The sequence below is a fragment of the Oryctolagus cuniculus genome, chromosome 20, assembly GCF_964237555.1.
Source record: "Oryctolagus cuniculus chromosome 20, mOryCun1.1, whole genome shotgun sequence".
NCBI classification, from domain to species: domain Eukaryota; kingdom Metazoa; phylum Chordata; class Mammalia; order Lagomorpha; family Leporidae; genus Oryctolagus; species Oryctolagus cuniculus.
Genome location: NC_091451.1, coordinates 37,388,289 through 37,415,967, shown reverse-complemented (window position 1 = coordinate 37,415,967; position 27,679 = coordinate 37,388,289). Strand labels below are relative to the sequence as shown.

Below are 27,679 nucleotides of genomic sequence, written 5' to 3'. Positions count from 1 at the left end.
TCTTTAATCTTGGAATCCTAGGCCTTACCCATGCCACTGGTTTAGAAAGATGGGTCAAATCCGATTGTCTTAGATTTAGCCCACTGTCCAAACTTGCCAAAACCCCCTTAGGCCCCGGTTCTGTGTTCTCGTAGGAGAGCTACTTTGTCCAGAGACAGGTTGTTTGCCAAGCATCTTATGCTGCCACCAATAGCCTCGAGCAGGAGATAGACAACAATGTCAAGTCAGGTGAGAGGAAGACAGAATCTGTAAATTCTTTTTTTTTTTAACTTTTATTTAATGAATATAAATTTCCAAAGTACGACTTATGGATTACAATGGCTTCCCCCCCATACCGTCCCTCCCACCCACAAGCCTCCCCTTTCCCACTCCCTCTCCCCTTCCATTCACATCAGTAAATTCTTTTTTTTAATTATTTATTTGACAGGTAGAGTTATAGACAGAGAGAGACAGAAAGGTCTTCCTTCTGTTGCTTCACTCCCCAAATGGCTGCTACAGCTGACACTGCGCCGATCCAAAGTCAGGAGCCAGGTGCTTCCTCCTGGTCTCCCATGCGGGTGCAGGGCCCAAGCACTTGGGCCATCCTCCACTGCCCTCCTGGGCCACAGCAGAGAGCTGGCCTGGAAGAGGAGCAACCAGGACTAGAACCCGGCACCCATATGGGATGCCGGCGCTGCAGGCGGAGGATTAACCAAATGAGCCACAGCGCCGTCCCCAAGAATCTGTAAATTCAGACCAGCACAGATCCATCAACAAGCAACCTCAGAAACAGAAGCAGACTTCCAAAGGCTGCTGGGAAATGGAATTAAAATAAATTTATTTTCATATAAAAAGGTTTGAAATCCATGCACAATTCTCGCATAACATCCATTCCATGAGAAATATCTAAAGACCGCTTGTATGCATGGATTTTAATTTTTTTAAAACCAAAATATACTTATCTTTTAAGTCCATTTTCCCACGAACTGTGTGAAGAATCCCTGTAGCTGTGCAAGAGCTGGAAACCCGCCTGAGTAAATCCTAACCCAACCCCCAGCCCTCCCTCTTACCCACAAAGACTGCATGAGAAATTTCAGATGGGGCCAGCGTTTGGTGTAGCAAGTGAATCCTCTGCCTGACACTAGAATCCCACGTGGATGCCAGTTTGAGTCCTAGCTGCTCCACTTTTTTTTTTTTTTTAAGATTTATTTTATTTATTTGAAAGACAGAGTTACAGAGAGAGAGGTCTTCCATCCACTGGTTCACTCCCCAAATGGCTGCAATGGCTGGAGCTGAGCTGAACCAAAGTCAGGAGCCAGGAGCTTCTTCCAGGTCTCCCATGTGGGTGCAGGGGCCCAAGGACTTGGGCCATCTTCTGCTGCTTTCCCACAGCAGAGAGCTGGATCGGGAGTGGAGCAGCTGGGACTAGAACTGGCGCCCATATGGGATGCCGACACTTCAGGCCAGTGTTTTAACCTGTTGTGCTGTGGTGCCAGCCCTGCTGCTCCACTTCCAATCCAGCTCCCTGCTAATATGCCTGGGAAAGCAGCAAAAGATGGCCCAAGGGTTTGGGCCCCTGCCACTCACATGGGAGACCTGGATGAAGCTCCCAGCTCCTGGTTTCAGCCTGACCCAGTCCCGGCTGTTGTAGCCATTTGGAGACTGAACCAGCAGATTGAAGTTCTCTCTCTGTCTCTCTGATTCTCTCTGTCTCTCTGTCTCATGTTCCTTTTATCTAACTCTGCCTTTCAAATAATTTTTAAAAACTTAAAAAAAAAAAACCTGCTAGATGACTTTTTGGAACCCACTTATAAGCACTCCTGGGTAAACATATTGCATGCTTTTCATGCAGCCTGTGGATTTTTCTTATTTTTGATCAAGAGCAGCTTGCTTTCTGTGATTCCGTGGGGAATAGCAGAAAACCAGCAGTAGGGATGAGAGAAGACTCAGAATCTCTAAGATGAATGCGTTATCACATTGATCAAACCAAAGTCTGCTGCATTTAAACTGTCTTAGAAATGTTTATAGATAAAATTGTCTTCGAGCTATACTGGGTCAGGTGCTATCAATTCTGCCATTACCTAGAGGAAATCGCGAGTAATGCATTGAAAGTGACTTCAAAAGATTCTTGACTAAGGGCAGGCGTTTGATGCAGTGGCTAAGTGGCTGCTAGGGACACCTACCTCCCATCTCAGGTTTCAGTCCCAGTTTCACTCCTGATTTCAGCTTCCTGCTGATGCACAGCCTGGGAGGCAGCAGGTGCACGGCCCAAGTACTTGGGTCCCTGGCACTAACGTGGGATATCCAGACTGAATTCTGGGTTCTTGACTTTTACCCAGCCCAGTCCCGGCTGCTGCGGGCATTAGGGGAGCAAACCAACAGATGGACAACACCTCTTTCTCCCTTGTGTCGCTCCCCCTCTTCGTGGAGGAACGACACAGGACTCTGCGCTGTTCTTTCGTCTGCTCGGCCCTCCCCGGGTTTGCTGCTGGTTCTTCCCGGGTTGGCTACCGTCCCTTCCACCTCCGTGGAAGGGCGGTTCCCCCTGCCACCTTCCCCACTTCCGCGGGGGAGCGGCACACCGCCGGCCGGCTCTCTCGGGGGCTGCACAGGTGTTCCTTCAGATAGATGTTCCCCTTAGATGTTCCTGGTGCATGTTGTCTCTCTCCTCCTTTATAGTCCTCTTCCACCAATCCCAACTCTGCTACCCACACGCCGAGTACGCTGCTCTCCTCCAATCAGGAGCAGGTCCTACAGTTTATTGGTTGAACTGGAGGCAGCTGGTAGAAGTTGTTACTCCCTTCTCAGCGCCATATTGTGGGAGAGCAGATGCATAGAATAAGTCCTAATTCCAGTAACTTAGTCTAGTCCGAGTTGCTCCCAGTTGCTCCCCACACCTTGTCTCTCTGTCTTTCAGATAACATAAATAACAATTAAAAACTTTTTAAAAAATCTTCTCTGGAAGCTAAAAGGAAAAATATTAGAGCACTTAGATTTTAATCCCCCATTCATTGGTGATCGGCTGCGTGAGCTTTGGATCCTGCTTAGATCTGCCAAGGCGAATTTCCTTTGCTGCTTGAGCAGAGGTGGCGGTACAGGTGGGGTGGCAATGGGGTATGTGGAAGGGGTATTAATACCACCGTCATCACGCCCTCGGCTGCTTCCTGTGTGCTGGGCACTCCCAGTGCTCAACATTGTCTCAACATGCGATCCCCATGCGGCCACGCATGGTGAAGACTGTCAACCTCAGGTGCTCCAAGTGCTGGCATACAAGGGAGGCGGCCCGGCCCTGCAGAAAGCAGTGGCCTTGGCATTCAAGGCTCTTGATCCCAGGAGCTGAGCTCTTAACCACTACGCCCGCAGAGAAGGTACTTGCTACGTTTGCCTGCAGCATCCACCCTTCCACCTTCTCGTTCCAGATCCTCTCCCTGTCTGTTTCTAACCTGGTGAGACTGCCATCAAGGCGCCCAACTCTCCAACCAGGAAGCTGGCATCTCACCACAGCCAGACTAGGGCTGGATTGCGTCATGGCTTTGTACGTTGTGCCCAGTGTGAGTGTGAGAACCAAGGATTGAAGACAATCGGTCCTCAGTTCCCTCCTCCATCCTCTGGGCTGAGAACGGCGCCCACACTGCCCACAGCCACGGTGATTAAATGCGACAATACACGTGAAGTACTCTGGATGGCATTTGGTACATAGAAAATCCTCGGCGGCAGACACTGTTGCTGGCAGCTCCAGTCGCTTTTCTAGTGAAAGGGCACTTGAGCAGTTATTTCCATTAGGTGAACCAAATCTCTAAAATGGAAATAATTATGGTCATAGAATCCATTTTCCCAAGGTACGAGTAAGTTCTAATAATTATTGTGCAGGTTGCCCACTTGTGTTACATAATTGGACTCCATCCTGAGCTTACCCAGGAATCATTTGTCCAGGGGCATGATATTATTCCTCCCACTCCAATCTGTTAAGATTGAAGAAGAACTGACTGTTTAATAAAAGAACACCTCAGCACTCAATACAGTGAACTTGGACCTGACACTCCTTAAACTTGAGAGTGAAGGGGGCGGATGAGGCGAACAATGAACTGACAGGCGACGTGTTCTGCAAGCACAGTTATAAAATGATATCAGCACCTTACTTAAGATCTTTGATTGCCTAATCGCTCTGGCCTGAGGAACATCTTGGACTGAGACGGCCCCTGTGCAGAACTGGCCATGCCCGTGACTGCCCTCAACACTCGGTTTATTGCGCCTGCTTTCCATCCGTGCCGCCACTAGTTCCCTGCACTGGGGTCCCTATTTTTTCTGACCCTTACTTGAACATTATGTACCAGGTTTAATTAGAGGGTCAAAAATAAAGAGGAGAACATTCTAGCAAAACAAGACCGAACTTCGGACCGTCCAGAACCATTCCAAGCAGAAGCCTGCAGGGGCACTGGGGCAGTTGTTCTGGCATTGCTGTCTCAGCCCCAGGTTTCCTCCCTAAAACGCCCACTGCTGGGGGAGGGAACAGCATTTAGCCCAGCAGTTAAGAGGCGTGCACTCCACATCAAAGCACCTCAGTCTGATGTCTGACTCCAGCTTCCTGCCAATGCACAACTCAGGAGGCAGCAGCCATGGCTCAAGTAATTGGGTTCCTGCCACCCACGTGGGGAGAACGGACAGAGTTCCCAGATGCCGGCTTTAGCTCCAGGCAGGCACCTGGGGAGTGAGCCAGCTGAGAGCTCCTTCTGCCTCTCAATACAACGAGGAGAGGAGTATTGAAGGAGTATTGAAGCGGGGAGAGGAGTGTCTGCAAGGTAGGAAGACGTCACTTGGGAGGCCTCCCTCCTGGATCAGAGTGCATGGGCTGGAGGCCTAGCTCTGCTCAGTTCCAGCTTCCTGCTAATGCATTCCCGCGGAGGCAACAGGTGATGGGAGACCTGGAGGAGTTCCTGGCTGCTGGCTTCAGCTGGATCCAACCTTTAACCTCCTCGGCTGTGTGGGCATCTGGGGAGTGAGCCAACAGTGATCTCTGTCTCTGTCTCTCTCTCTCTGTCTTTCTCTCTCTCTGCTTTTCAAATGAATAAAACCAAACATTTAAAAAGATACCCACTATGGGGTTCAATTGGCAAGGGCCACCATGGGATGAGCAAAGTGAAGAAACTCAGCCCTGGTAGACGCAGCGTATAGGGAGCCTGGAGCAAAGGGGCAAAGCCCCATGATCAGGAGACTGGTTAATCACAGGAAGAGGGGACACACACACAAACACATTAAGGAGTAGCAGAGCCCAGTTTTTAAATGTAGAATCAAGGAGTTACCAATGTGGAAGGAGGGAGGTAACCCCCTGGGAGAAATGGAACTGGCGATCAGTGTGACCTTGTGGCTTTTAATATGTACACATGGCTGAATGAGGACCAAGCACACGTGCACCTGTTTCCAAATCTGCACACTGACAACCTAGCAGCAACGGCAGCACAGTGGCGATGAGCACAGCCCAGCCCCCAGATCTCGGTTCTAAATACCACTCTCTGTTAAAATGAGCCAGCACTCTGGAGAAATGGCTGATCCTAGGAGCAGGATAGGAACAGATGAGCCTGGAACATTCTAAGGTACCAGGAAGTCAAGAACTCAAAGAATGAGGGGATGTCAAAAGGACACAGGAGCCAGGTAGAAAATGTTCTCACCAGCCAAAACTGGGACGACAGCACTGTCCAAATAAATCCTGATATTTTACAGATTATAAAACAGAAATCCATGTTCCAAACCGATTTAAATACTGAGTAAATAAATGGGGAAATGCTATCCCATAGAATGACAATTCAAGGTAGAAGCAATGGTGGTATCAGAAAATCACCATCTGGCAATACATGATTCAGATACGAGTCACCAACGATGCTAAAAGCAGTAGACACACATCTGAGAAAGAACAGGGTACTGATACACTCTCAAAGCAACTCCCTACAAAATGCATAGTCCCCATTAATAAGTAATCAGTTCACAACGGATATCATGCTGTGTATTGTTAAATTAGTACCCAAAAAAGTGGGAAAATACTTATTCACAGTGAAGAAATGTTGAAGACATCATAACCAAGTTAAAAATTAGCATTCCCCAGTCATGGGAAAAATTGACACTATGAGCTTCTCCATACAAAATAGGAAGCCAGAATCACTTCTCTGGTATTTCTGCCAAAAATTCGTAACCTGAATCGAATCATTAGGAAGCACTGGACAAACCCAAAGTGAGAGTCATTTTACAAATTCACTGGTCTGCACTCTTCAAAAATGTCAGGGTCACAGAAAAGGGAACCCCAGGGAACTGCTCGAGACTGAGGGAGACCAAGCAGAAAGCACAGCTCAACATATGCATCCGGGATTGGGCCCTGGACAAAAAGGAGAGATTTTTTAAAGATTTATTTAATTATTTGAAAGGCAGAGAGAGAGAGATTCCATCTGCTGGTTCACTCCCCAAATGGACCTAATGGCCAGGGGCTGGATCAAGCCAAAGCCAGAAGCCTGGAACTCAATCCAGGTCTTCCATGTTGAGGGATAGGGGCCCAAGCACTTGGGCCATCTTCCATTGCTTTCCCAGTTGCATTAGCAGGGAGCTGCATTCAAAGAGGAGCAGCCAGAACTCAAATCAGCACTCCTATGGGATGCCAGCATTGCAGGTGGTGGCATAACCCATTGAGCCACAACGCCAGCCCCAGGAGACAACTCTAAGGACATGGACATTTGGAGTAACTGGCGACATTTAAGTAGGGCTTGTAGCATTAAATGGTGGATTCTATCAGTGTTGGCCTCCTGATTTTGATGGAAACCCTGAGGTGATGCGGGAACGTGCCCTTACTCTAAACACACACACACTGGGAGCAGGTGTTTAGCCTGGCAGCCAAGGTGCCTGGGTCCCACCCCGGAGTGCTTGGTTCTGATTCCTAACTGTAGCTCCTGACTCCAGCTTCCCCTCAACATGGAACCTGAAAGGGCAGTGCTGATGGCTCAGGTAATTGGGTGCTTGCGACTCACATGGGAAACCTGGATTATGATCTCAGCCCCTGGCTCTGGCCCAGCATTGGCCATTGTAGGCATTCGGAGAACAAACCACTGAAAACCAGCGATGTGAATGCTCTCTCTCTCCCTGCTGTCTCTCAAATAAATAAACATTAAAATAAGAGATACACACTGAATTGTTTAGGACTAATAGGCCACCATAACTGCAACTTACTCTGAGATGGCTCAAGTTTGATAAGTAGATTGGAAGATAATGACAAAGTTATCAACAACAGTGGGATCTAGGGGCAGGACACATAGGGCCTTTTACCTATCTCCTAACTTATGTAGGATTGAAATTATATCAACACAAGAAGTTAAAAAAAGAAAAGACAAATACAAGTAGCCCTTCAGCTATTAGGAATTTATTATAATGGCTTCTGTACTACTAGAAAAATCTGTATTTAATGGTTTCATCACCTTAGGTACAAAGTATACAAAAGAATAATTGAAATGAATGTGCAAGTTTTTCCTAATGGCAGCAATACAGATATAAAATTCTGCTTAATAATTTAAGAAGTTCAACATTCCAAATTCTCAGTGAATATACTTTTTTCTCCCTGCAAACTTATCTTGCAGGGGTAGATAGAATCATATACAATATATGAGAACAAAAAACTTTGAGAATGTAAATTGTAGACATATGGGATAGTAATTCTTTTTCTCTTATAAATGAAAGGTCTTAAACAACCTCTAGACATTTACACACTTTGATACTTAAGTGCCATGCCCAGTAGATAAAGCTGAAATTTAAAAAAATATTTATTTTACTTGAAAGTCAAAGAGAGAGAGAGAGAGAGAGAGAGAGAGAGAGAGGTCTTCCATCTGATGGTTCACTCCTGAATTGGCTGCAACGGCCGGAGCTGTGCCTATCCTAAGCCAGGAGCCAGGAGCTTCCTCTGTATCTCCCATGCGGGTGCAGGGGCCCAAGGACTTGGCCATCTTCTACTGCTTTCCCAGGCCATAGCAGAGCTGGACTGGAAGAAAGCAGCTGGGTCTCAAACCAGCGCCCGTACGGATGCCAGCACTGCAGGCGGCAGCTTCATCTGCTATACCACCATGATGGCCCCAAAGCTGGAAATCATAGCACCTTTTTAAGTTCTGGTATGCATTCCACGACTTTTATTCACAGTTTGGTATTGAACAGATCATTTTGTTAAAAAAATTTTTTTTTTTTTACAATTTATTTATTTGAAGGGCAAATAAACAGAAAGAACAAGACAGAATTCCCATCTGCTGGTTCACTCCCCAAACACCACAGTGGTCCCAGGCCAGGATGGAGCCACAGCCAGGAGCTGAGAACTCTATCCAGGCCTCCCACAGAGGAGGCAGGAACCCAGCGACTTGGACCCACCCCGCTGCTTCCCTGACGGAGTCCGGAGCCAGGGCTGGGAATCAACACAGGCACGGCAGCCTAACAACAAAGCTGATGCCCGCTCCCGACAGCTCCTTTCAAGATAAGAAGAAACTGCCTAGGACGGCAATGACTACGCTAAGAGAAAAGTTTATTTTCTTCTAAATCACTTTCTTCTTTTGGACATTTACAGTCAAGTAGTAACACCACACCATGATAAGCCAAGACTACAACTGTTTCTAAAACAATGTACGTTTCTAACAAGCTTGGCAAAAGGAGCTGAAGAAAAATAGAATTCGGAAAATATTTGAAGCAAGGGCAACACAGCACCCTTCCCACAGTGCTTTGAACTTTGAAGGACTTTGCTACTTCTAAATGATCAATTAGTACTTAAAAAAAAACCCCAAGCCGGCGCCGTGGCTCAATAGGCTAATCCTCCACCTTGCGGCGCCGGCACACCGGGTTCTAGTCCCGGTTGGGGCGCCGGATTCTGTCCCGGTTGCCCCTCTTCCAGGCCAGCTCTCTGCTATGGCCAGGGAGTGCAGTGGAGGATGGCCCAGGTGCTTGGGCCCTGCACCCCATGGGAGACCAGGAAAAGCACCTGGCTCCTGGCTCCTGCCAGGATCAGCGCGGTGCGCCGGCTGCAGCGGCGGCCATTGGAGGGTGAACCAACGGCAAAGGAAGACCTTTCTCTCTGTCTCTCTCTCTCACTGTCCACTCTGCCTGTCAAAAAAAAAAAAAAAAAAAAAAAAAAAAAAAAACCCGTGTTAGAAAAAAAATACATATCATAAACTGGATATTAAGCATTATAGTCAACACAAGCTCAGAAAACAATGTAGTAAGCCCTCATAAATCCTTTGTATATCCGCTTGAGATGTTTACTCAGTATCAAAAACTGGAAAAAGATCCATGGAATCCATTAACAATTTCACAAAAAAAGGACACGCGTTTGGGTCTCAACTCCAGTGAAAACTCTCAAAGTTCTATTTTGCCCTTGGGCATCACATTTTGACTTCAAAAGAGCTAAATTAAAATGGGCCCTAGCAATGAGTGAAAAACGCCAACGGAAAACACACACACACACACACACACACACACACACAGAGCTGTGTGCAAATGTGGTGGTAGGGAGAGAAGAGAAATAGAAGCAGGAAAAGCAAATTGGATAGCTTCACTTCCAGCAAAGTCCAGGGCTTTCATATTTATTTTTTAATTTTGGGTATTTTCCCATAAACACAGCTGAAACAGATAACAGATAAACGATAAGCAAAAGAAGAGGTGGGGGTGGGGGAGCGATATTCCCAAGTGGGCATCTCCGAAGGCCCTGCTGCATCTTCATTTCCACGTTAATGCCACTCACCCCATCGTCACCCCTGGAACAGACTCTCGGTCACATCACTGAACCACTAACACTGTCGGCATCCTTTGTCTTGAGCGATATCAGTTAACTGATATTTGGAAGGACGGTAACCTTGGGATAAAACTAGAACCTTACAGCCAAAGGCAACTGCAGGGGACGTCTCCTCTTTCCCCTCCCACCTCTCCTGTCTATGGGATGAGATATCAGTCTGTCTCAGCCCGTGAGTACCCTCAGCGTGGCTACTCATCATTCTTAGATGAACTGAACTTACTGTGCTGGGTGAAGCGATCGGAAGCCACACAGCCAGCAGTGTAGACAACACTGGCTTCCCCGGGGCTCAGTCCCAGCCCAGCCCTGCCCTGAACCAGCCACGTGGCTCTCAGGCAAACCCTCTCCCTTTCACAGGCCCATTCGTTCAATGCCAAAGTCAGTGGCTGGAACCAGATGGTTTTTTAGCCCCTGTTAGCCATAACATTTTAAGATTTTAAGTCGTAAATCTTAACTTTTTGTTTTTTTTCCTATTAAATGTGAATGGGCCTTTTGGGAAGACATTGGTAAAACTCATGCAGAAATGCAAGGACCCCAAACAAGCTCAAGAGAAAACACAGTTGGGGAACTCTCACTTCCTGATTTCAAAGGCTTTACCACTACAAAGTAGTCAAGACAGTGTGGTACTACGACAGAGATACGGATCCATGAGGAGAACGAGAGCCCAGGAGCAAACTCGCACATTTATGGAGAACAATTCTCAACAAGGGCGGCAAGACAATTCCTTGAAGAAGCACTCCTCACAACAAACGGTGCTGGGATAACTGGGTATCCACACACGAAAGAATGAAGTTGGACCCTGCCCTTAGGTAAAACTCTAAGACTCATAGAAAAAAGTATAAATCGCCATGACTCTCAGTGAGGCGACGGTCGTGATGGGTATGGTGTTCCTTTCTGTGGGATGATGAGGTTCTGGCATTAGACAGCGGCGATGGTTGCACAACTCTGTGTACACCAATGCCAGCCAACTGTACACTATGTGAATTGTATCTCAAAGTAAAAAAAAAAAAAAAAAAAAAAAAAGAGGCAAATGGCTCTCCTCAGAAAATTGACTTCCTCTCTTTCAGGCCACCTACTGGGTCATGACCCCAATATTTGACATTTATAATCCTGATGCAACAAATAATAATTTATTTTTAATCAAATTATTTGCAGATGCTAATAGTCCAAGTTGTATTTATTCTTCTAACTAATAAAGGTCTAGAAATTTCTCCGAGTTCCTGATTTATCTCAGTCACTTATGTATTTTTCCTAAGTAACTGAGGCTAAACAAGTCCTAGAAATTTTAGTAAACTTGCCAATTGGAAACAGGTAAAAGTATTGCTCTTTCAATGACATTATTTAACACAGTCATCTTCAAGCAGTACTTCAAAATTTAACACCTGTTCATAGGACAATAAAAAGGCTAGCCAAGAGACACTTTTTGAAGAACAGTATTATGATGTGAGATGTATGATTAGATGCTTTAAACCATGAAACAAATGCAGAGCTTCTCTCCCTGGATATAAACAGTATTATAGGCTCACCTGATTCAGCAATAAGAGTTTTTTTTAAGTGACAAATTTTTAATGCACTAAAAAGAAACCATACTCTCTATTCATCATCAACATTGTTTTGTGCATCTGGTTTTCTGTATCAGAAGGCTGGAACCCTGCATTAGCATTATACTCTACACTAAGCATTTGAAATAGTGACATATTAATTCTAATCTGACACCAGCTGGTATGATGTACACAGCCCCATAAAGTTAGGCAAGACCAGTCACTGCTGCTAACAACACAGAGCGTGAAGAGCAGGGTTACGTCATTTAGAAATAAGCATGAAAGTCTGCCGTGATTAAACTGCTTCCTACAAAGGAAAGCATCATGAGATGACAATAGGGTGACCCAGTTTTCGCACTGCTTAGGTTTCGGTGAAAACTGCAGGTTTTCGGTTTTCACTCGAGAAACAGTGGTTTATAGTTCACCAGGAAAGTCAGCAACACAGAAAGGAAGTCCTTTTCCAACTCACTATGAGCGTTATTCTGAGTAACGTGTGTAAAATCCAGCCGCTACTCGGGTAACCCTGGGAGAGAGCAAGCCAAAGATGGAAGCATCTACGCTTCGTAGTTCAGGTACACCACCACCTTACAAAAGTGAGGTGCAACATTTGTTTCCTTGAAACAGAGCACTGAGCAGTCTCACACCAGGCAGGTATTTTGAATTATGTATTACATATGCATAGCCAAACAAGAGTGTTGTAATTCAAACTGAGTGACAAGATCTTGATGAAACAAGAAATGGGAGAAGTAAAAATTGATTTCTACACAAAATGTGTACAACCTCACGTGAGAGTAAATGACCGGAAATACAGAGACTCCATGTGCAAAGCCTGCATCTCGGAATTCAGAGTTGTAACATAGATTCTGTGTTTTCTAAATGCCTAAGCTTCAAAAAACTGTTTTATCAGTTTTGGTGTTTTTTTTTTCTTTTTCTTTTTCTGTAGCACATCTTTTATAAGTAAGTCTCACTTTTCATTCCAGAAGATACAAGAAACAGTTCGCAAGAATTCATGCAAACGTGTTTCTCTAAGGCCATGAACTGGTTGGCTAAGCTGCATTGTTTTATTCAAGTAAAATACCCTTCCAGATAAGGGAGGTGTGCGGGAAGCTGTCGCCTTCGGTTCTCGGACCTGTCCAGGACTTCAGCGCTCTGAAAGCCGAAAGGGAGAGTGCCCCGCTGAGCATTAACAAAGTGAGCTCTATTTACATTTTTGAAAAAATTTAATCCGCGTTCCGTTTTCCTGGCAGATTCTCTCCGTACGTCACAAAACAAAGCAGCCACAGCTTGGAGTAGACAGAAGCCTTTCTCTGGGGAAGGCCAGGCAGACGCTTCTCGGCACACGTCCTTCACACGATGGCGTACTGTTCGTACAAAAGGTCTCTTATCCTATAGAAGTCTTGACAAAGGCAGCCTTCTAGTCCAATGCGTCCAGTTTCCGTCTACAAAGTTTATGAAAAAAGTTATTTAGTACATTTCCTATTCATTAACCCAGAGACACAATAATCCAAGTACACCTAGCGGCTGGCTTCATGACTGGTCAGGAAACAGGCCGCTCTGATTCACAGTATTCAAGTCATGAATTTTTTTTTTTTTTTTTTTTTTGACAGGCAGAGTGGACAGTGAGATAGAGAGACAGAGAGAGAAAGGTCTTCCTTTTGCCGTTGGTTCACCCTCCAATGGCCGCCGCTGCAGCCGGCGCACCGCGCTGATCCGATGGCAGGAGCCAGGATCCAGGTGCTTTTCCTGGTCTCCCATGGGGTGCAGGGCCCAAGCACTTGGGCCATCCTCCACTGCACTCCCTGGCCATAGCAGAGAGCTGGTCTGGAAGAGGGGCAACCGGGACAGAATCCGGCGCCCCGACCGGGACTAGAACCCGGTGTGCCGGCGCCGCAAGGTGGAGGATTAGCCTATTGAGCCACGGCGCCGGCCTTCAAGTCATGAATTTTACAGAGAAAGAAGAAACGCCAGGAATCAAATAAGAAAAATTATCACAAAATTGTGTATCACCTCAAAGTCATTTTTATAAGCCTTTTCAAAGTCATCATGATAAATATAAATGACTGATCTTCAGTTTTATAAAAGTATCCATCGATGATTATGGAATTCAAAATGAGAAAACATCAGAAGCACCTGATCAATTCAGCCCTTATCAAAATTAAAAACAAACTTACTCTTCGGACTGCTACTTGGTTGTTGCAAACAAGTACACCTCCGACAAACTCCGCTTGAATTCCCTCCCGTAAAAGGACTTGCTTGAAGTCTGAGAGCCTTGGTTCATTCATGAAAACTGACTGATGTCCTGGAACCTTGGGTAAGGCCAAAGAGGAAGGAGCAAGTTCAACTAAAACATCAGACACACAGTTGTGCCAAAAGCAGTCTGTGTCTCCCCGAGGCCCTCTGACAGATCATTTCGAGACTGTACATCGATTCCGGGCAGCTATCTGATGCTACCTCATTATTTAGCACTACAAAGCTCTTCCCATTTTGGGAAAGTTTTGCAATCACTGCCATCAGTCATGCCTCCCAACAGCAGAGGACTGAGGTGATGGGAGGGGCTCCACTCCCCCACTTGCCTGAGGGTCCAGGAGTGCCAGCAGGCAGCACTGACCCGAGCACTCCTCCCAGGCCCCAGCTTGTGCTCACGCAAGGCGAATTCTCTGTGGGCTCTGTCCTCCCTCAGAGGGAACGCCACGAAAGCCACATCTTTCAGAATCAGAAGGGCAAGTGGTCCTTGCGAACTCTCCTGCTTTGAAACGGCTTTGAAGAGCGCTAGCTTCTGCACACAAAGAAAACACCCTCTAATTCCTCCTCCCAGTTTCAAGAGCAGCACTCAAAGAAGCTCTCTGTTCTCTCAATTCTACAGCAGGGCTAAAGGCATCACTTGTCATGCATGCGGGACTTGGAGCTTTAATACCGTTCTGAGTTTAAGTACCTAGAATCTTCCCTAATTAAATAGATAACTCTTGAAAACAGGTAAATACTAGGCGAGGATTACAGCTATACTTACTAAGTGATCTGAACTGAATTGAAAACACACAAAACGGAGTGCCAGAGTATGATGCTCTGGGAAACAACCCTGGCAAAGGGCAGTCCTACACCTGGCAGACTGCGTAATTCACAAGTTCATACTAGGGGCCGGCATTGTGATGTAGCAAGTAAAGTCGCCACCTGCGATGCCAGCATCCTAAACGGGTGCTGGTTCAAGTCCCGGCTGCTCCACATCTGCTCCAGCTCCATGCTAACGTGCCTGGGAAAGCAGCGGAGGATGCTCTAAGTGTTTGGGCCCCTCCCACACGGGAGACCCAGATGAAGCTCCCGGCTCCTGGCTTCGACCTGACTCAGTGCCGGCCGCTGCGGCCATCTGTGCAGTGAACCAGTGGGTGGAAGCTCTCTCTGTCTCTCCCTCTCTCTCACTTTCAAACAAAATAATAAATCTTAAAAAAAAAAAAAAGTTCATACTAAAGACTCACCAAATGTTTCCTGTAAAATGTCGTCATTCCTTTGCCATATAGAACTCACACACGTGTGCGTGCGCGCACACACACACACACACACACGTCTTGAGTAATGTTCTCTAAAACCCAGTGGGCCCACATGTGCCACATACTCTGAGAGGTTAAACACAGGCCGCGACACCAGCGCCACGCGAGTGAGGAAGGGCAGGGCAGCCTGTTCTCTACCTCGTGCGGCGGCAGGGGCTCCAAAGTGGGGATGATCTCACTCTCCTCCCCCGCCTCCTTCTCGTCATCCCCGAACAGGCTCTTCATGGCCTTCTGCTGCGCGATCACGCTCGAGTCGGAAGGGGCGTCCACCTGCATCTCAGCGTCCTCTCCGTCGTCCTTCAGCTCCCCTTCTTCCAAAATAACTCCCGTGTCCACCTTGGAGACTCTCATGTCCAGCACACCGTCTATCCAGGCCAACTCCGCGTCTTTGGCCTTACAAAACTGAAGGGAGCTGACGAGGGAGTCTTTTAACCTCACCTGGACAGGCAAAGAGGAGAGGGAAGAGAAATCCAGAGTACAAGTTAACGAGTTAAATACAAACCACTATTATCATTCCCTGACGCCTGCGGGTCTTCCACCTGATGCCACGCGATGGGCACTGATCCAACAGGACCTTAGGGCTACTCTGCTTCCCTGACTGCACCTCGGAATCAGGTTTGGTTTACTTTCACAAATGACAATGCCAAGGCCTCACCTCCAGTGTGGGTGGTATAACAGGCGCACGGAGTCCCTGCGACCCCCAGAGCTCCCCAGACGATTCCGAGAGACACGCGAGTCTCGCCCTCCGGCGCTCCGTGGCCTCCTGCCCCTTCTGGAACACTCCCTGCAGTCTCCCACCGCTGTACTCTGGCCCGCTGCTTCCTCCTGCTTCTGCCCAGAATACTGTTTCCCGCTGGTAAGTAGAGCCCCCTTCTAGATCCGGACGTCACTGCTGCCTTAAGCGGAACCATCCCCCACCGCCGGGTAAGAGTCCGTCTCTCTGGACTACTCTCGTTTCCTGCGCCTGGCTCCGTCTGCCGTAGTCAGGAGCAGAACCCTGCTGTCTGTGGGTTTTTCTGAAACGTCTGAATTCTGGCCCTCAGCCACACTCACCTGGTAGATGTGTGTCTCACTGGTGGCATCCACGGTTTCATGGAGCTTCGGCATGTACACTTTGATGTCCTTCCCGCCAAACGCGCGGCAGCACTCGGCCAGGTCCTGGCTGGCCTCCGGGGGCCCATGGACGATGATGAGCTGCCGGGGCTTCATCTGGTTAATGATTTTCTTGATGGAATCCCCGTCAGAGCGGCCTTCGTAGTCTATGTAGGTGACTCTGGCTCTGTAATCAGACACGGTGACTTTTCTGACAGACTAGTTCTAAAACTGTGCTTTTAATGGCTTTTGTCATCAGGAAATGCATATAATAAATAAAAAGAAGATTTAAGAAATGCATGCATGTTTTGTTAATATGTATTAGTTAGATCTTGGCTATACCCAAGAATATATGTAAACAACAATATCGGAAAAATAAACTCATTGTGCTGAGACTTCAAGAAACACTCCCTGGGCAGGCGTGTTTGTGGTGTAGCAGGTAAAGCCACTCCCTGCGATGCAGGCATCCCATATGGGCACTGGTTCAAGTCCCCGCTGCTCCACTTCCAGTCCAGCTCCCTGCTAATGGCCTGGGAAGGCAGCAGAGGATGGTTCAAATGCACCCACATGGCAGATCTGGGAAAAAGCTCCTAGCTCCTGGCTCTGGCCTGGTCCAGCCCCGGCCGCTGTGGCCACTTGGGGAGTGAACCAGTGGATGGAAGATCTTTCTCTGTAACTCTGCCTTTCAAATAAGTAAAATAAATCTTAAAAAAGTGATCATTCACTGGTGTCATTAACAGTACTAAAAAGAAAGGGTCAGAAAGATTTCTTAACTACTTCAGATTACAATGTTATTTTTTAGACATTAGGGCACTAGACAAGTTTGAGTCAATGAGTATATTTTTTGAAACAAGCAGGTACTCACACAGATTAAAACTTTGAGGAGTCAGCGCTGTGGCACAGCAGGCTAAAGCCCTGGCTTGCAGCACTGGCATCCCATTTGGGCACCAGTTCAAGTCCCAGCTGCTCTAACTTCGATCCAGCTCTCTGCTGTAGCCTGGGAAAGCAGCAGAGCATGGCCCAAGTCCTTGGGCCCCTACACCCACGTGGGAGACCTGGAAGAAGCTCCTGGCTCTGGATTGGCTCAGCTCCCACCGATGTGGCCATTTAGGGAGTGAACCAGTGGATGGAAGATCTCTCTCTCTCTCTATGTGTCTCTACCTCTCTCTGTAACTCTTTCAAATAATAATTTAAAAAAAAAAAAACCTTTGAGTTACACTACTTTCACTTGCCACCAGACTTACAAAAAAGGCCAGAAATAATATTTCTTCATTTTAGTACATAATTTAATGTTTAACCCCTTCAACCACCAATTTAATTACTCTCACATTCAAATATCATCAACAAAGAGAAAATACTACCATATTTCACAAAATAGAAATTGGGTTTTAAAAGCACAAATTTACTATGAGAGAATCAAAAATTTTACTTTTCAAACAATATAAATTATATAACTCAAGTGCTTGCAATGTTTTCTTGTAATTTGTTTTCAAAATACCCCAGAAGTACTCACTTTATTTCAATGGACTCTGTTGTGGAAATACACTTAGTAGGAACATCAGACAAGTCCTGATCCATGGGTTCGTCTCCATTTGTCAGACCAGATTCTAATTTGCTTTTCTCTTCCTCAGTAGCTTGAAGTTCTGGCACTAAGAAATCCTCTGGTCTAAATAATAAGTCTCTAATTAGAAGTAGTAAAAAAGCAAGCTAATATTACATAATATTTCTAACTAACTAGTAGGTGGCATAATTTTCAAGACTCTTCATGTATTTCAAGATTTAAGTATGCATTTGATCCAAAGCCAAAGCAGTTTCATAACATCAGTGATCAGATGATTGTGTGGCCTGCGTTCTGCGTAGCCTGAAAGAGTGCTCCTCGGCATACAGCCTGCGCACTAATGAAAGGCTCCCCCAGGTCACTGGGGACCCGAGTGGCTCTCACGGAACTGCGCACACTGGCCCCGCGTTCATCTCAACAATTCCTCTTCTCGATTCCTATGGCTTCCTCTGCCAAATCTCACTACTTAAGAACTCGATTCCTTTGATGTCCATAAGACCCCCACTGATTTCCGTCCCACCCAGAGAAAGCAGATGACTTCACCTGCACGACCGCGAGCAGGCTGACTGCCGCGTCACCGGCCCCTCCTGACCCTTCATCCTTATTTCAGTGCACAGTTAGCAGAGCTAACTTCCCACTCCCACTTCCAGTATCAGAGAGAGTTCTGATCCCAACTTTGAAAAGAAGCGTTAAACACTGCCGTGCTGTGAAGTGTCCACGTCCCACTCCCAGATCTGCTCAGACTCCTCTCCGGGACCCCAGCACCCAGATGGCTAAGGCAGCTTCTCAGCCCCTGAAGTCCAGGGTCTCCAGCTGTCATTCTCATGTCAGTAACAGCAGCAACCTCGTACACTTACCAGCTACCATGCCAAGTGCTTAAAAATACAACCTCACCGCATTCTTATCCCCATGTTTCAAATACACTCACGACAAGCACACTCACCAACGCTGCCCAAGTTGTTGGGCTGTACAGCGTGGTCTCAAAGGGCCAAGCAGACAGTGGAATTTTTCTAATTAAACCCAAGAGTAACCTGTGTCCACTCTATGCTGACGTAGCAATCTGGAAATACAACGGAAGTACAGAGAGGGACCTGACTGTGTTTAGGGGTTTGCAAGGCCAGATTCAGCTGCCTGGAAGCCTGGGACGGGAAGGTTGGACAGGGCCGAAGGAAAAACTTGGGCAAAGGCATGGCACGAAGGAAAACAAGCAGCAGGAAACGGAGGGGGCTGGAACCAACAGCGAGGACCATGATGGACAGAGAAACGCAAGCGAGAAGCCAGAGTGAGAAATCACTGCCATTATGCTGTGACGTGTGACGCTGGGGAAGCAAGAGGAACGCTGAAGGTTTTACACAGCAGGGTGGTTTTCAAATGAGGAACCAGAACACGCGATTTCAGTTGTTTTTCTAACGGTGGGTGTAGATTCTGTAAACTTCCCATAGTTCCACACGTGCTGCGTATTTCTCTTGTAACTAAAACACGCGTGTCATAGGGGACCCATGACCTGTTTCCCAGACTGACTGCGATCACCAACCACCAAAAGTCCCCTCTAACCCTGGGTCTTCCTCCCGGCCACGCCCCTTGTTGCTCTTTGTTAAGTCACGAAGAGTGGGGGGAGAGTGGGAGGAGAGGTCTCGGTCATCTTTTTAAACCTTTCACACAACTAAGTAATAAAACCACCAGTTTCCCCTTAATATTGACTCTCCAGATGTTCTACAACCTTTCTACTTTTACATTTCAAACCAGAAGGCTTCTCTAGGTTTCAAGCCATGGTACTCAGAAATCGACAGAGCACACAGTAACCAGAAAGAGCAGAGTCGCAAAGCTGCAAGGACACCACAGCCAGCACTTCATCGGTGAGAAAGAAAAGCCGGCTGTGCTCACGTACTTGATAATTTCGCCATACTCATCCCACTTAATTCTCTCCTCGGGAGCAGGGAACATGGGGTAGGACTTCTTTGCCTGTTTGAAGAAACTTCCTTTCCGACTGCCCTCCCCCTTCATCATCAGGTCGTGCTTCATCTTGTGAGCCGACGGCTGGTCGATGTCCTCCTCCACGTCACTCTCGTCACTGGAGTCTATGTCCGCCCTAGGGGGATCGCGGAGTCCCAAAGAGACATCGAGGTCAGATTTACGACGTCACTACTCAACAGTAGCTCCTCTTGTAACACATTCAATATTATCAGACTGATATTTTGTAAAACACGAACTCCCAGGTAGTAAAATATTAATATTAATACTGAAAGGACTTGGTATTCTAGCCATTTGCAAAATGTAACAAAAGTAATGTAGGTCCTAAGAATACCCAAGTGTCTTCCACTGAGGATTTAAGTCAGAAGTGCGCCCACGGCAGGTTACATACACTCGTCATTTGGCGATAACTCACTCTTTGGATTGCTCAAGCTTTTTAGCAGCTTCCTTCTTTAGTTTCTCTTTCTCCAAGTATTCTTCAAGTTCTTTCCCTTCAAGCTTCACGCGTTTCCGCAACTGCAGAGAGCAGCAGACACGGAGGGATTACGGCGTGGAGTATGAGACACATCACGTCTCCACACAGATTTGTTATCTTCAAACAAAATCCCCTCGGAAATTGATCACGTTTCCACTACATGCAATTACAGATCTTATTTAGATTAGTGCTAAAACTGAGCTTCACATACCCTGGATGGTTTTAACTTTCATAAAACTGTTTGAAAAACACCAATCAATCAGGAGAAGGAGGTACAGATAATTATTTTTACAAGTTGTAGTAGGTGAGGTTACATGACGTAAAACCCAAAGCCATAATGGGAAAGATAATAAATGTGGCAACATGAAAAAATAAAATCTCCCATTGACATTCCAAGTCTTGTGAAATTAAAACAAATGAAGAAAAATATTTGCAGTACTATGACCATCAGAAGTTGGTTTTTCCTATGAGCTCTTCCAAATTAGTTAAGAAATGGATGATCAACATATCAAAAGGGAAAAAATAGAGAAGTGCAATTTACAAAAAAGGAAAATAACCAATAACCATAAAAAGATATATACTTTTACTAATGATTTTTTTAAAGATTTATTTATTTGAAAGAGTTACAGAGAGGGAAGAAGAGACAGAGAGAGAAAGAAAAAGAGAGAGAGAGAGAGTGTGTCTTCCATCCTCTGGTTCACTCCCCAAATGGCTGCAACAGCCAGGGCTGAGCCAGTCCAAAAGCCAGAAGCCAGGAGCTTCTTCCAGGTCTCCCACATGGGTGCAGGAGCCCAAGCACTTGGGCTCTCTTCTATTACTATCCCAGGTCATAACAGAGAGTGGGATCAGAAGGGGAATAGCAGGGACTTGAACCAGTGCCCATATGGGATGCCAGCACTTTAGGTGGTGGCTTTACCTACTATGCCGCTAATGATTTTTTAAAAATGCAAAATACAAAAAATGAAACACATCTCTTAAAATGTACAAATCAGAAACGCTAATTGCTATATGGGAAAAGGATAGTTTTATCCACTGCCTTGGAAAATTAGCAGAAGGCAATTTGTTAACATTTAAAAACAAAAATGTGGAGCCAGCGCTGGGGCATAGTGGGTAAACCCACCAACTACAACAGCAGCATTGCATATGGGCGTTGGTTCGTGTTTGGACTGCTCTACTTCCAATCTAGCTCCCGGCTGACGGCCTGGGAAAAGCAGCAGAAGACGGGCCAAGTGTTTGGGCTCCTTCCACCCATGCGCAGACCCAGATGAAGCTGCCAGCTTCTGGCTTTGGCCCGGCCAAGTCCTGGCTGTTGCAGTCATCTAAGAAGTGGACCAGAGGATGCAAGCTTTTCTCTCTGCCTCTCCCTCTCTTTCTATAACTCTCTCAAATAAATAAATCTTAAAAAAAAATTTCAAATGACAAGATGTTTCAATGAATTTTTTTAAGATTTTACTTATTAGAGAGGCAGAGTTACAGTTAGAGGTCTTTCTTTCTTTCTTTTTTAAAGATTTATTTAATAATTTGAAAGGCTGAGTTACAGAAAGGTAGAGAGAGAGAGGTCTTCCATCCTGCCAGTTCACCCCCCAACTGGCTGCATGGCTGAAGGTGTGCCAATCCAAAGCCAGGAGCCCGGAGCTTCTTCAGGTCCCCCTTGTGGGTTCAGGGGCCCAAGACTTGGGCCATCTTCTACTGCTTTCCCAGGCCATAGCAGAGAGCTGCATAGGAAGTGGAGCAGCCGGGACTCGAACTGGTGCCCATAAGGGATGCCAGTACTGCAGGTGCCACAGTGCCAGCCCCAGAGAGATGTCTTTCTTCTGCTGGTTCACTTCCCAAATGGCTGCAATGGCTGGCGGTAGGCAGATCTGAAGCCAGGAGCTTCTTCTGGGTTTCCCACATTGGGGTAGGGGCTCAAGTACTTGGGCCATCTTCCACTGCTTTTCCCAAACCATTAGCAAAGAGCTGGATCAGAAGAGGAGTAGCCAGGACATGAACTGGTGTCCATAGAGGATGCTGGCGCCCCTACCCTACCTACTATGCCACAGTGCCAGCCCCTCAATGAATTTTAATATAACAGAATACAAATAATGTATTGGTATAGCTTTCAAGTCCAGATTATAATCAACTTTTTTTTTTTTTTAATTTGACGGGCAGAGTTAGACAGTGAGAGAGACAGAGAGAAAGGTCTTCCTTCCATTGGTTCACGCCCAAATGGTCGCCACGGCCGGCATGCTGCACTGATCCGAAGCCAGGAGCCAGGTGCTTCCTCCTGGTCTCCCATGTGGGTGCAGGGCCCAAGCACCTGGGCCATCCTCCACTGCCTTCCCAGGCCACAGCAGAGAGCTGGACTGGAAGAGGAGCAACCGGGACTAGAACCCAGCGCCCACATGGGATGCTGGCACCGCAGGCGGAGGATTAACCAAGTGAGCCACAGCGCCAGCCCCTATAATCAACTTTTAAGAAATTAACTTTTGGGGGCCAGTGTTGTGCTGAAGAAGGTAAAGCCACCACCTGCAATCCTAGCATCCCCTACGGGCGCCGGTTTGAGTCCCAGACACTCCACTTCCGATCCAGCTCTCTGTTAATGCGCCTGGGAAAAGCAGCCCCTGCACCCACGTTAGAGACAGGGAAGAAGCTCTTGGCTCCTGCCTTTGGTCTGGCCCAGCCCTGGCCATTGCAGCCAGATGGGGAGGGAGCCAGCAGATAAGATTTCTTTATCTCTGTAACTATGTCTTTCAAATAAATAAAATAAATCTTTAAAAAAACACTTAATTTTGAGTCTTAATATAGTATCAAAGAAGAATATCTATGGAAAGATTACTTAAGTATTTTTCTCTGCCCTGGAATACAGTGTGTGGGGCTGGATTTTCCTCATATATTTTAACCAAAACAGCATGTTGCAGGAGACTAAATGCAGAAGCAGATGTGAGAATCTATTCCATTGAGTTAAATATTAGAGATTTGCAAAACATAATACCACACCTCCCACTATTTTTTGTTTGGGGAAATATTTTTTGTAAAAATATATTAATGTTAACTTGTGTGGTTATATTATTTTTACATTTATTATGCATTATTATAGAACATTGTGCGTCGGTTGTTTGGAAAATACTTGTTCATCAGGTTAGACAGAACTTACAAATGTTGACGGTATGTAAAAAAATCACATCTGCAGATATCACCTCCAATCTCATCAGAAGTCATTTAAGCTGTCAATTTTAGTGATGGGTATAGATTTCCCAAAATTCTAATTTTCACTTGAACATTAAAATTTTATGAGGTTTATGCAACAAATGTTGTCAACCATTTTCCTTAAGAGTGACAGGTTCAATTTATTAATTTTCAGGAAATGTCTACCAAACAGCCAAGTCTGTATAACCATGTCATTATTTCAAGTAGAAATGGTGTTCCAAGAAAAAAGTAGCTATCCAACTTACTATTCCAACAACTCTACCAGTGTTCTAATTGGAGCCAGTCATTGTACTTTACCACACAACATAAGCGCTTCATGCATACTTTCCATCTTCTCAAATTACTTATAAAGGGGCCAACCTCGTGGCATACTGGGTTAAGCCTGCGATGCTGGCATCCTCTATGAATGCCGGTTTGAGTCATGGCTGTTCCACTTCTGCACTTGTTCACTGCTAATGCACCTAGCAAACCAGTGGAAGATGGCCAGCCCAGGTGGTTAGACCCCTGCACCCACACGAAAGACCCAGATGAAGTTCCTTGTTCCTAGCTTTGGCCTGGCCCAGCCCTGGCTGTTGCAGCCATTTGGAGAGTGAGCCAACGAATGGAAGATCTCTCTCTCTCTCTCCCTCTCTTTGTAACTCTGCCTTTCAAATAAATAAACGGATCTTTAAAAAGTATTTTTAATAAAAAGTTTTAGGTAATATTAATGACTTTTACTGCCTTGACAAAGACATTCTCAGGTCACACTGGCTTTTTTTTTTTTTTTTTTTTTTTTTTTTTGCAATACTTTGGTATGCTTGCTCTGAATCCTTGCTCAACAATTCTGTTATTTATAGTAAATACATTACAGATGTTGGTTACTAGTATTATGCTTTCCTTTTTATTTTATTTTATTTTTACTTATTTGAAAGACAGTTTAGAGAGGTAGAGATGAAGAAAGAGAGAGAGAGGTCCTCCATCAACTGGTTCACTCCTCAAATGACCACAATGGCTGGAACTGAGTTAATGTGAAGCCAGGAGCCAGGAGTTTCTTCTGGGTCTCCCACGTGGGTGCAGGGGCCCAAGGACTTGGGCCATCTTCCACTGCTATCCCAGGCCATAGCAGAGAGCTGGATCAGAAGTGGGGCAGCCGGGACCTGAACCGGTGCCCATATGGGATGCCAGCACTGCAGGGCAGGGCTTCAACTCGCTAAGCCACAGCGCCAACCCCAGTATTACATTAGTTACATTCCTCAAATACATCCTTACCACTCAGCTCTTAACAAACTAACTATTCCTGAACATGGCTGCCACCAAGACAAAATGAAGAGAAAGTACTCATTAAAACTGTGTACGGCTCTGGCAGCGACTAACCATTCCATTCCGGACCAACTGCAGTGCACTTTAAAATTAATGATGGAAAATGGACAGATGTGATGGGTCACTGAGTACATGCATCCCCTGGCTAACTGCCTTGCTCCTGGCACAGGAGAGAGAGATGGAAGCAAACGCAGAAGAGCCAGGTTAGGATACTTGGAGATGGAAAGATACGGAAATTCCTGTCTGACTACTTCTGTTGCTCAGCTAAGTTTGAGACATGGTCATGTGCCACAGATGAGGGCTGGGAGTGAGCGGAACATAATGTGAGGAGAAAGAAGCTGTGAAATTGGGGCTGGTGCTGTGGCACAGTGGGTAAAGCTGCCCCTGCAGTGCCGGCATCCCATATGGGCACCAGTTCAAGTCTCGGCTGCTCCACTTCCATCCAGCTCTCTGCTGTGGCCTGGGAAAGATGTAGAAGACGGCCCAAGTCCTTGGGCTCCTGCACCCACGTGGGAAGACCTGGTGGAAGCTCCTGGTTCCTGGCTCTGGGATTTGGATCGGCACAGCTCCAGCCATTGTGGCCAATTGAGGAGTGAACCAGAGGATGGAAGGCCTCTCCTCTCTCTGTGTAACTCTTTAAATAAATAAATAAATCTTAAAAAAAAAAAAAGAAGAAGAAGTATGAAATTGTGTACTGGAGGATGAGGAAGGGAACAGCCTACAGAATGTTGAGTGCTAGTGCCGAGATGCCAGGCCATGAATGTGAAGGAAACCTGTCCACTCTGTTACTCCAGTAACATAAAGCTGCTTGATACAGGCACAGATAAACAAATGCTTTGCTGGGTCAGTATAATAAATAGAAAGAAGGCTAAAGATGTTTGCAAAGTTACACTTAGGATGATAATTATAATGTTACTGACTATAAGCCAGAAGAATGCTGGACAGTAAAAAGTGAGGATCATGAACTCAAAGTCATGACGGCATCAAAGACTTCTGGCCCGGGGGTAACAGAGAAAGTCAGCCATGAGATCAGAACGGGACGCCTGGCCAGAGGTCTGGAGACTGTTCAATCCTAACAAGGGTCAGGGAAGGACAACAGGTGTGGACAGCATGGTAGTGGGAATGCATGCCTACGGTGCAGCAGAAAGAAAGATTAAGAAACAAGATGTGGGGGCTGGCGTTGTGGTGTTAGCTGTTGCCTACAATGCTGGCTACCCATGTGGGTGCTCCCAGCTGCTCCACTTCTGATCCAGGTCCCTGCTGTTGGCCTGGGAAAGCAGCGGAAGATGGTCCACGTGTTTGGCCCCCTGCACCCACGTGGGAGACCTGGATGAAGCTCCTGGCTTCCACCTGCTGCAGCGCTGGCTGCTGCAGCCATCTGGGACGTGAACCAGCAGATAGAGATCTTTCTCTCTCTGTCTCTCCCTCTCTCTCCATAACTCTTTCAAATGAATAAATCTTAAGAAAAAACCAGACAAACAACTTGAAGGGGGCCTGGTGTGCAGTGGCTGCAAACAGCAGGCTCCTTGGCAGCGTGTGCAGCCTACTGCTTGTTTAGGCTGCTCTGAGGGACCTTGAACACAGCCCTCTCAGTGGACATTCCTGCCTGATCCTGCGCTGTCCCTAATCTAGGATGCAGACAGGTATGTGCGGTGCTTCTGGAAAGCCCCGAGGCACAGTGACTAGAGTTCACACGGCCCAGTCATCACGTCCATCCGCACCAAGCTGCAGAACAAGCAACATGTGGTTGAGGCCCTGGGCAGGGCCAAGTTCATGTTTCCTGGCCACCAGAAGGCAAACAGTGCTGCGGCCTCTTCGTTCTTCTACTCCTGCCCCAGGCATTCTGACTCAACAGTTCTGTCCATGTCCTCAGATCCACAATCTCAAAGAAGTGGGGCTTTACCAAGTTTAATGTGGATGAATTTGAAGACAGGGTGGCTGAGAGTGGTTGTTCCCTGACAACTATGGAGTCAAATACATCCCCAACTGTGGTCCCTTAGACAGGTGGCAAACCCTTCACTCAGAAGGGTTTCCACTATCCCAACCTCTCTTTAATCATCAATAATAAACCCTGATTGCTGTTTAAAAAAAGAAAGAAGAAAGAAGGAAGGAAAGGAGGGAGGGAGGGAGGGAGGGAGGAATACTGGTGCTGTGACGCAGTGGGAAGCAGTGCCAGCATCCCTTAAGGACGCTGGTTCAAGTCTCAGCTGCTCCACTTCCCATCCAGCTCCCTGCTATGGCCTGGGAAAGCAGTACAAGATGGACCAAGTGCTTGGGCCCCTGCACCCTTGTGGGAGACCTGGAAGAGGCTCCTAGCTTCAGATCAGCCCAGTTCTGGCTGTTGCAGCCATTTGAGGAGTGAACCACCGATGGAAGACCTTTTTCTCTGTCTCTCCCTCTGTAAGTCTACCTCTCAAATAAACAAATAAAATCTTTAAAAAAGAAAAAGGGAGAGCTTAGCACCTGGTCAAGTTTGACATCGTGAACTGCAAAGGAAGGGAAACAGCAAGGAAGCTGCAATGCCCAAGGTCACCCCTCCCACTGCACCCCAAAGGACATCGGACGTGAAAAGGGAAGAAGGGCACCTAATCGCGCGGGCTGCTGGCAGACAGATTTCAACTAGGCAAAGAGCTCATACAGAATCCTCCAAGGGAAGACTGGGAATACAGTGTGCATACAGGGCCTCTGGATGGCACCCGGAGGTACCACGGAGAAGGTCAAGGATGAAAATTCCTGGTAAAGCTGCTCTGAAATCTGTTCCTTGGAGGCTCCCTACTGTTTCCCAATAAAAGTTCAAAACAAGTTCAGGTTTAATTTACTCTGTTAAGTAATGTATCCCCAAAATAATCTCAGGATAAAGTCTGCGTACAAGTGCTTACCTCTATTTCTGTAACTTTTTCAGAAGGATTGTCAATTAGGAAACGCGCTAAGGTGCCAGGAGTGGTTCTGTAAGTTAGAATGATTGAGTTCTTAGGGTCCTGACACCACTGAATAAAGAGATCCCTTGAGAATCCACACTCCAAGTCGGGCTGGCTGGCAAGCACAACTTTGGGGCTAGGAACTCGCGCCAAGTCAGAAAGACCATGGCATAAAGAAAGATGGCGAAACTGAAATGGATTATTTCTTTTGTCTTCAAAACATCTCATCAATTTGTCACTCATCCATTCTACCTAATATGAGGAGAAAAGATGACAATAATTAGAAAACAGCACAAGGACACCCCAGTGTATTATGCAACAG

At 46.5% G+C, this 27,679-nt stretch overlaps 1 protein-coding gene and 1 non-coding gene across 3 annotated transcripts in view; one reads left to right on the top strand and one right to left on the bottom strand.

Annotated features, from left to right (window-relative positions):
- Nucleotides 1–9,539: 9,539 nt before the first annotated feature.
- CPSF2 (cleavage and polyadenylation specific factor 2) overlaps nt 9,540–27,679 on the bottom strand; it is a 33,948-nt gene continuing 15,808 nt past the window's right edge. For both annotated transcript variants that reach the window (XM_017349356.3, XM_070065545.1), the window contains exons 9-16: nt 27,319–27,609; nt 19,892–19,992; nt 19,394–19,594; nt 17,461–17,613; nt 15,909–16,134; nt 14,994–15,293; nt 13,485–13,619; nt 9,540–12,752 (exon numbers count right to left, since the gene is read on the bottom strand). In XM_017349356.3, coding sequence (XP_017204845.1) covers nt 12,660–12,752; nt 13,485–13,619; nt 14,994–15,293; nt 15,909–16,134; nt 17,461–17,613; nt 19,394–19,594; nt 19,892–19,992; nt 27,319–27,609 — 1,500 coding nt within the window. In that variant the 3' untranslated portion in view covers nt 9,540–12,659. The remainder of the gene's footprint in view (nt 12,753–13,484; nt 13,620–14,993; nt 15,294–15,908; nt 16,135–17,460; nt 17,614–19,393; nt 19,595–19,891; nt 19,993–27,318; nt 27,610–27,679) is intronic.
- LOC127484685 (small nucleolar RNA SNORA70) lies at nt 25,892–26,025 on the top strand. Its single transcript, XR_007911850.1, has one exon. It is a non-coding gene; the product is annotated as a small nucleolar RNA SNORA70 (small nucleolar RNA).